The sequence below is a fragment of the Trachymyrmex septentrionalis genome, unplaced genomic scaffold (genome assembly GCF_001594115.1).
Source record: "Trachymyrmex septentrionalis isolate Tsep2-gDNA-1 unplaced genomic scaffold, Tsep1.0 scaffold89, whole genome shotgun sequence".
NCBI classification, from domain to species: Eukaryota; Metazoa; Arthropoda; class Insecta; order Hymenoptera; family Formicidae; genus Trachymyrmex; species Trachymyrmex septentrionalis.
Window position 1 is genome coordinate 369,794 of NW_017306081.1, and position 10,645 is coordinate 380,438.

The 10,645-nt window shown below is 31.3% G+C and overlaps 1 protein-coding gene across 1 annotated transcript in view; it reads right to left on the bottom strand.

The window, feature by feature from the left end:
- Positions 1-10,645, bottom strand: part of LOC108755586 (acetylcholine receptor subunit alpha-like) — a 307,465-nt gene that overhangs the window by 296,071 nt on the left and 749 nt on the right. Inside the window, exon 2 of the mRNA XM_018498684.1 lies at positions 2,355-2,636. Coding sequence (XP_018354186.1) covers positions 2,355-2,561 — 207 coding nt within the window. The 5' untranslated portion in view covers positions 2,562-2,636. The remainder of the gene's footprint in view (positions 1-2,354; positions 2,637-10,645) is intronic.

A 10,645-nucleotide genomic window follows, 5' to 3' on the forward strand; every position in this document is an offset into this window, starting at 1 on the left:
TATTAATATTGCTAATAATAGTAATTACTAAGATTAGAAAATAAAAGAAAGATTTTGTATAAGAATTTGTTTTTTTATTTCAATCTGTCTGTATTTTAATAAAGTAATTTTTGTAAAGTAATACGTATCAAAGTAATACGGAACAAAGAAAAATTATTGACAGATAAAACCAAATTATTGACAGACAAAAACAAATTATAATGTAAAATCTTTTTGTAAATGTTTCTCTAAATTTTTCCATAAATGCATATATTTCTTCACACACATAACTATATATACGCGTAACTACTGAATAGTTACGCTTGCAGTTTGAGATTAAAATGATTCAAACATTATATTATTGAAATTTTTGCTGGTAAGTCACAATGCATCTCTTATCTTATTCAAACGTTCCCGATGGGAGTTTCTGTGAACTTCAGTCACGGTTGACAATTTCAAGAAATTGCTGTCCCAGCGTACATTTTTACGAGACTGAAATTGTGATATTATTCTTCAACGTTATAGTATAATGAACGCGTGTTACTTCGAGAATATTGTTGGCGGTTTTGTGTATCTGCCAATTTTTTGCCAAGCTTGTCTACGCAAAATTTTTAATTAATCTGTACCACAGAGTATGTTTTATTGATCAATGTTTGTTCTTATATGTTCTTATACGTCGCGATAAACTCTTATGATATTACATGTTATATTGAATTTTTATGTTTTGGTGATCGAATTGTAAAGGAAAGGTTATTAATATACAATTGATTTTCTAATTTCCTTCTAAAATTTCAAAAATTTTACTAAAATTATATTTGTTTTTTTTTTTTAGTTGATTAATATATAATTTGATGAACTGTAAAAAGGCCATATAGCAGAGTTAAAATATGTATTTGTCTTTTCATATCATTTCCATTAAAAAGTTATCATTAATAGATCATAAATAAATTTGATAAAGCAATTTATTAAATGTCACAGTACAGTATAGACGATGAATTTGAATAGAGGGAAGACGCAGTCTAACAGTTTAACTAATTAATTAATGCATGTGTTATATATTAGTCGTAAGTGCTTTGTTGCCAAACAGACGCAGGAGTAGTTAAATGCATAGGTATAAACTTCTGACAGAGTTACTAAATAGGAAGATATTCTCTGATTCTCATTATACGTTTATCTAATATTGCTCTAGCGATAAACAAGTGTAATGCCTTGCTTTTTGTTAATTGATTTTACATAATTATCATTAGCTTAAGCTTTAAGCATTATATTGGATATATTGAATATTATATGGGATTACGTATCATGATCTGCATAAAATTTTAAACTTTACAATAGTACTTTACAATAGTAACTTTAAAATAGTTTTACTAATATCTGTAATATTAAATAAGGGAAATTTTTATTGTCTATAATCGATAGAATACAATTATTGATAGTATTAAATTATTATTATATCCCAAATTAATTATATTATTAGTTAATTGTACTATTAATAAGTGTAACCTACTAATAGGATCTTAAATTAGGCTTTTAAAACTTTAACTTTGCGAAACATAATCACAACACTGACTAAAATTTCGTCCAAATTCACTTAAGTAATTATCACAATTACTCGAATTTCGTGCAATTTTCTTTTGCAACAATTTGGATTTCTACGGTAGTTTCCAGGGGAGTATCTTAACCTGAATCGCAAATTAGCCATTCTAAAATGTCCGTAGACTTTATAAGCTATTGATTTTATAATAGCTATAACACGCACTTTAATACTTGCACAAGTTAACTATTGTCTTAGAGAGTATGCAATCAGTAAAGTTTAAAGACACTTTATACTTTGGATGTAGATAATTACTATTACTTCGTAGCGTAGAAGGAAAGACAATCGCATCTGTATATTCATTCTTTTACGATCAAACCACGAGAGAAGTGGCCGATTGGCAAGGATTAAATAAATAAAATGTGATTCTGTTAAAAAAAAATTAAAGATAAGTTATAAAATATATTTGTAACAGATTTTGTTCTACAGTTTGCGTGTATCTTCTTTTTAATTCTGAAAATCTTTAATGGTGCTATTCTTCTTATGTAATATAACGCAGCTTATTTTATCACACAAATATATATTGATTTATAACAAATACTTGTCAATTATATCAATATTTTCTACGATCATAAATGTAGCTAGTGATTATCGGCTATTGTAATAGCAGACTTTTTGATTATATGTATCAATAACGTCAAAATTGTCTAAACTTGCTCATGATAGCTATTATAGATTTTAGTTTAACAATTATCACAATTGTCACCAATATGATTTTACTCGATTTTTATTGTAGGATTATTTTTTAGTTTTTAACAACGTTTCAAAAAAGTTTACTTACCACATCGATGAGTTGCGAGAGCTTAAGCTTGATGCATACGCGCAGCACGTCCGAGGTGTTCACCACGGGGCGCACGAGTTTGTTGTAGTTGGACAGTAGATCGTCGTAGAGGCGTTTCGCGTCCGGATTCCCGGCAACGGCTCCGTGAACGACTAGCGCCGAAAGAAACCATATGCGCAACGTTTCCCCGATTATGGGGGACATCATGATTCCCCGATTTCTCCACTGTGAACGACCCGCCCGGTCCCTTTGTACCCTCTTTCGGCCGCGCAAACCACGTATCTAACAATAAGAGAGTGAAAAGATGTAGATCAGCTACTATTTTTCTTGACATTCGCCTAAAATCGCTTGAAAATCCCTTAAATGCAATTTTTATTATTTATTGTTAGAATAAATTACAGTGCAATTTAATTATAAAATACACAATTCTATCATTGATTTTTACTCTTGGAAGTTAATCGACATTCTTAATAAAATTTTTAATTTGTATTTTTCACAGCTCGCTAAATAATTTTCGGATTAAATTTCTCTACAATTAATTTCAAGTGAATCTATTAGTTAGAAAAATTTCCACTTGAAATTTAATTAAGAAGTTATGAGAAAAGATAGCTTCTCGTCAAGTTTCTTTAACTTTTAAGAAAAAAAAATCCACATAACTGTCCCAAAATATATAGGCGTGAGAGAATGCATAAATCTTGATATGCCATGTACACTAATACACAAGCGAAACTCTAAGTTAAGTCTCTACGTTATACCTTGCCAGACTATACTTCATTACGTGCAATTCCCGGTATACTCTGCACTGAGAACAACTTGGTTCGCAAACGGATTTATGGGTACAAGTAACGAGTTCAACCCTCTTCTCTTCCCGCTTCTCTCTTCCCAAGTGCCGTGCAAAAAATTTCGTTGCTTTGAATATAAAAATAATATCGCTCAATGTAAAGTGTACATTTGCGCCTAAAATTTAATCTTTAAAAATTCTTTCGATTTCTTCTTTTATTCTTTTTTAAAACTATAAAAATGTTTACGATTATGAAAGATTTATCCATTCCGCGATGAATATTACAATGAAGCTTGCTGATAATGCGAATGCGATGTAATTGCAACCTTAACTATGGCGATACGAGTCGGATGTACGACAGTGAACAATCTTGTGATCGTGAACCGCGATGCGTAACGATGTTAAAGTGTTCATGTGGAATCGAACCGATTAACGTAAGCCGACATTTGGCGTAGTGCTGGCGTTGATTTTCGACGCGTATTAAAGCGCTAATTCGCAGCCGCAAATCGCGCGCCGTCATGGATCATGAATTGATCGCACGCTTCGAAAATGAGGTACTTCACATTTTGCGCGTCGACCGGAATTTAACGGAGTCCAAACGAATAGAATGGCCACCCACGTTATTACGCGACGATTTCGCGAATGCGATGATTAAGCGAGTTAACTGACCAATTTTAAACTCGGATGAAGCGGATTGTTCTCTTTTCTTTATTACAAAAACGAGAATGTTACATGACAGAATTGCGACAATTACAGAAAATCCGGCGGCACTTGTTTTTGACACAATTTTTAACGTTTTATCACCAAAGAAGTGTTATAATAAAAAATAAAACTTGCATCTTCAATCTGGAATAAAGTTTAATTTACAAGAAATAAATAATAAATAATTTATTAGATTTTTTATATTAATTAGATTTTTTTATATTTTATGAATTTGAATGCATAATTTGCAATAATTAAATTATAATGTTATTAATTTAAATAAATAGTTTGTTTAATATGTAACTTTATGTACTTCTATGTTATAACAAAATAAAATTTGAGTGTAATTATTCTGTAATTATTATGAATGCTGCCTGTGGGAACATCTCTGTGACTATAAATTTGTAATGAAAAGAACTAAAGAAAGAAATTTGAACTACTTTTCACTCTTCATATCTCTGTATATCTTCAATACTTTAATATGTCCTAAGATAAAAAAGAGCATAAGAGTTTGCGTATTTATCTAATATTATTATGCAACAAAGTGGCGCGCGAGCTAAGCGAGATAATAGAACCACCAATGAAACAATATTTTAAAAACTTCCGTACTTTCTGCAAACTTTTTTCTATTTATAGAGGAGACAACTGGTGCCGAGATGTCAACCCTATGTAACTAATATAGCAGTTGTTTAACCCAAATATTGTTTGTCTAAACTTTTTGATTTACTTTTAATGAAATTATTTGAAAATTTATATAAACTTTATTTAGTTTCAAACATGATAGACAAATAATTTGCAAATAAGGTTGTCTGTCGTGTACTTATTTGTTTGCAAATTAATTTGCAAATAATAGTGAATTCTTACTAACGCGATTATTTGAATATTAAATTATTTATCATTGTTGCAAATCGAACTTTTTATTTGAAACATTGTATGATCGGATTATCTTCGCCATTCTTCGAAATTCTTGCCGCTGTTGTTTGATTCGAGCAAGCAATTCCTTTCCTGTCAGGTAAGCAACTTCAAGACCGTAACTCATGTCCATGTCGACGCAGTCGTCGTGGCCGATACGCGGGTATTAACGACGGGAATTTACGTGAGTACGTCCGAGGAAGGATCGATCAACGCCCTGGTCCCGCCTCGTCTACCACAGCGCGAATGTCTAATTGCTGTTGCGCCGCTAACTGGGTCAACGGTATATTATTTCGGATTAGCGAGCCGAGGAGAGCCAACCTCACGATGTTGTCATTAGCCTAGAATCCGTCTAGACAAAACTGGAATGCACTAAGGATCTCTATTCGATATTAAAACTGTCAACATTGAATCTAATAACATTGAGTTTGAAAACGGAGTACCGAAATATTATCTTAATCTTTGTAGCAATAATTATTTTTTTATTATTCCAATTCCGAAATTTTCTGTTTCTAATACATTATTCATGCAATTTTATAATGTGCAATAAAATAATTATAAAAAACAAATGTTATAATAATCGAATAATGTTTTATAATAGAATTAAAAAACTATTCTAATAGTGTCTTTTTGATTGAATGTACTAGTGTACACTAGTGCATATTAACCTGTAGAAGACCGGAGGTCTCTTTAAGGACTCGACAATAGCGCCATCTTTTTTGCCACTCAACCCCATGACATTGATATAAAAGTTTTAGCCCTTAAAATAAAAAAGTCGATTAAAAACATGCGGTTCTCAGAAGGTTAAAGCCATACACTGATTTAATTTGTGTAATATAGTGTAGTAAAATATAAATAATATTAAATGTAATATCTTTTAAGACCATATAATGTGAATACACAACAAATCATCAAAAATAACTGCTACAGTAGATATGATATATAAATTTGCACTGAATTATTTAAGCACTAAAAATCTTGATTACTTAGGGTCTTCATTTTTTATTTGTTGTCTAAAATATAAATATTCACATAGTCTTAATAAATTGTTTATTATTGTAAATATTTCGAATTATAAAATATTGATTTTACTCAATAGCGCAGTAAAAAATATTAAGGATTTTATGATTTAATCCGTTTTTTCAAGAGATATGGTAACTATTTATATTTACATTAAACTTATATTTTTATGTCTATTTGTATACGATGGTTTTAATATGCACCACTGTGCACTAAGTGTGCATTCAATTAAATTTATAAGTGAGACAACTATCAATTCGAGTTGAATATCGTCACTATTATACAAGAAAATATTTTATTATTTTACAATTACAGATCTATAAGCTGGAAAAGCGGATAATTCGTATCGAACAATTCGATATCGTATAATTCACAAATAGATTTTAAACAGCTCCACGATTCAACACAATTCGCTCGTTGCATACCTCTCTCGCGTTTCCTCTTTATTTTTCTATCGAGAAAGTAAATTACTTTGTAGCACCCTTTGTGATCGCTCGAGCGCCTCCGAATAAAGATCGCTTTTAGTGCGCGAACGAATTCGATGGAAATCGAGACAATGAACTCGGTTGGTATTCGATACCGGCTGTAAGATTAATGATCAAAGCAGGCAGTAATTTGTCTATATTTGTATTTATAGTGTAAGGTAATATTCAAAATCAAAATTAGGACATCAAGAGATTGTTTAGTTTTTGGTATATAATTTATGCATATAATTTTGCTACGTGGTAGGGGAAGGTAGGGTACATTATGACAGGGGGCACTATGTAATAGTTGCTTTATTTCAAAACGCAGTGAGCGCAGCTAAACATTTCTACACAAAAGAAAAGAGTCGGAAAAAATAACTTCGATAAAGTTTTAAAAGCCTATAAAAAAAATCATAATGACGGGAGGAATATAAAGAAATCTAATCAGACTGAAAATTTGTTTTTCAGTTTATAATTTTGTTTCTCAAGGTAAGGCATTTCTTTTGATGGTACAAGTATATATAGCCTATTGTAAGATTATGTTTAGTATTTTATTTAAGACTATGATCATATTAATGCAAGCTTCGTATCACTGTTCATGTGAAGTTAAGTGACAAAGCTACCCTGGGGCAATATATGACAGTAATTTTTGGGATACATTATGACATACTTATTTTTATTTATCTTGTCTTTATCATGTCTTTATCTTGTTTTTTTATTTATTATTAGTTAAGCATGGTTCGACATAGAGGAAAAAAGACATATATATGATTTTACAAAAACTCACTGTGAGTGGGGTTTTTGTAAAACAAAAAGACAACAATTTCACTACAATTATTCTCTTAATTTTAAGTTAATATAGCCGAAGAAACTTTTAATATGTTTAAGTTATGAAAGTTCCATAAAAATTTGATTTTATAACTATTTTTACGAGTAAAAAGAACATCTTATTTTGAAGTTTTATTTTAATATTTTAATGTTTTATTATATATGTTTAACATTTGTCAATTGGAAAGTTCTGTCCGATTAGCGGCAAGTAGCTGTAGTTAAAACTGTCGATAACTATAATATCTAAACCAAGCTTAAGTTTTTAGTTTTACCATTTGTCAATAAAATTCTGTATATAAAAGTATACGTTCGCATTAATAACATTGCTTCTTAATGCATCGAAAATATCGAAATTTGAGCTAAATAAGCGTCATTTGCGCGAAGTATTAATCTTTTGCTTCATATGGAAGAAAACTGCAGCTGAAGCTCATCGAATGTTTGTAGAAGTTTATGGTGATAGTGCTCCTTCCGACAAAACATGCAGAGAATGGTTTCAACGCTCTAAAAGTGGTGATTTTGATGTGTAGGATAAAGAGCGTTCTGGACAGCCAAGAGCATTCGAAGACGAAGAATTGCAGGCATTGATGGATGAAGACTCATGTCAAACGCAAAAGCAACTTGCAGAAACATTAAATTGAACTCACTTTATTATTTCCGATCGTTTGAAAGCTTTGGGAAAGGTTTACAAGGAAGGAAAATGGGTCTCATGAACTGAAGCCAAGAGATATTGAAAGGCGAAAAATCATCGGCGAAATTCTGCTTGCTAGGCAACAAAGAAAGGAGTTTTTGCATCGTATCGTTACTGGGGATGAAAAATAGATTTATTTTGACAATCCCAATCGTCGAAAAACCATTTGCGACCCCGGTCAATTCTCAACATCGACGCGGAATATCCACGGAAAGAAGGCAATGCTTTGTATATGGTGGAATCAGAAGGGTGTAGTGTATCACGAGCTATTGAAATCTATCTGATCAAACAGTAAAAGGGAATCTCTATCGAGAACAAATTATCTATTTGAGCCAAGCATTGCATGGAAAATGACCAGAATATGAAACGAGACAGCATAAAGTGATTTTGCTTCATGACGCTTGGCCTCACGTCACAAAACTTGACAACAAAACGTTAGAAGCACTTCGCTGGAAAGTGCTACCTCATGCGGCTTATTCACTAGACTGTTCTCCTTCCGATTACTACTTGTTTCGGTCGATGGCACTTGCTGAGGAACGTTTCAATTTTTATGAAAACGTCAAAAAATGGGTCTCTGACTGGATAGCCTCCAAAGATGAGTCATTCTTTCGCCGTGGGATTCGCTTGAAGATGGGAAACAGTCATCGCTAACGATGGACAATATTTTGATTAATGTACTTTTTTATTTTGTTTCTTAAATAAATATATACTTTTTGCAAAAAAACGGACAGAACTTCCGATTGATCTAAAATGTTTATTATTTTAATATATTTTACTAAGATTGAGCCAGAAAGTTTATCACCTAAGTGATTAATATAAGCTCATTATAATATTAATTTTTTATACATTTTTTATGTACCTCCTTATGCTGTGTTTATATATCTTATAGTGAAAATATTATTTTTAATATTAAAACAACTTAAAAATTTTATTTTTGGTTTTACATTGTACCTGTAAGTTATAAAGATACAATAATAAAAACGTATTAAAATGGTTTCCTTTTGGCCTTGTAACACTCAATCTTGGACCAGTCACATACACATACCCAGATCTGTCCCATATGTGGGGCAATATGTGACAAATGGGGCAAATGGGCACTAGTAGTTAGCTATTCCTCAATTGCTTACAAAGATTAAAATTTAGAAAAATTACTAATTGTTCTTTGTTAAAAGGGGAATTTTTTTATCTCATAAAAAGTGAAATAGTCTTACACTAATAAGGAGCGAAAAGAAGAAATCTGTCACAATGTGCTCCATCATTCCTTACATACAAACATTCCTATTAAACAGTTTATTTAAAATATTTATAATAGAATTCATCGCGTCAAATTATGTTTTGTTATAGTTTTGTAATGGTTATTGATTTTTTACACATGTAGATGTATTGTTTTTTTTTTGCTAACATGGAATAATTATGATATATCGTTAGTTGTAGCGATGTATGTATATTTCGTGTAATATATGTTGCGAATTAAAAAGTTATCATGTGAAAATGGCACGTTGTTTTCAGCGACGTCTATCTCCGAAACTGTTTCAGCATCGACAGAAAGGGTGAAACGTGGTTCGCGAAAAATAGAATTGAAAACATTTGATCGGCCACATCGAGCCAACGATCGCAAAACCACGTTTCTATTCTTGACAATCCATTAGCTCTCGACTGAAAAGGATTCCACGGTATCGCACACCGTACCATTCGATTCGGAACGCATAATTGAAAAGACCTATACTGTACTTTGTTGACGATCAAAATTTAAACGAAAATCTGTCGATTGACAGTCGAGTCAAAGCCCATCAAAGCTCATGGAACTTTTTTATAATCTATTATTCCAATTATTAAATATGAAGTGTAATACGAAGCATCCGCAAGTTAAAATAACAAATAACGTTTGAATAATTTTGAGAATTTGTAACAAAATGAACGCGTTGATATACATTTTTTAATTTCCTATTATGTACAATTAAAGAATCACTTATTATTAATTAATTTTTCTCTACCTCTCCTTTCCATTTTTTTCCTTCTTTTATAAGAAAAATTATTTAGGAAATTACTTTACGGTAATTATGAAGTAATATTATATTAAATAAAAATGTAATAAAAAAACATAGGTCAAATGTTGTAGGTTAAATTGTATATCTCCGCGATATGAGGTAATAGGACACAATCGGAAGGATTTCGATTTGAGGAATATTGAAGGGATATTGTCCTCCGTGATATTCAGGATTAGAGCGTTTATTAAACTTCGATCGATATAAAAATCGTGGTGCAATTCCAATTCGAATGCCGAACGAAAGTTCCGCATCCAGACATAATGGAGAGGATTCCTCACGACGGAGGATATTGAATCCATCATGCGGAAGGTGCAGGGAAGCGAGAAATAATAAAAGAACGTCACGCAATATCGCGTGTCCGAGCAACGAAATGTTTCGATAATCGTCGAATCTCAATAAAATAATTTCACGACGGTTTCACACCGCCACCGCGAAAATAGCGCAGATCGCGAATCGCTTACATCTTTCCGCTATTACGTTCTACAACTCATGTTTTCCGCGATTAAAGTTTATGAGAATTTAAATTAGCGTAGCAGCTGTCGAGAGAGCGCGAATCATTTTCACAACTTCCCTGTAATTACTTGCGATTACATCTTACGCATATTTGTATCTGTACGATAAGTCTCAGAAAGCTATTAAGGAAAATACAAAAATTATCCGTATTAATTTTCTTATCTCTTATTTTTTCTCAATTAAAAAATTTATTATATATATAATATAAATTTAATTCTATTTCTTAAAAAATATTGATTGGATAGTTGCCCTTTCTATGTTTTTGTATTATTTTAATATCACTTTAAATTTTTGTTAGAAATTATATAAATATAAATATATATATATATATGTAT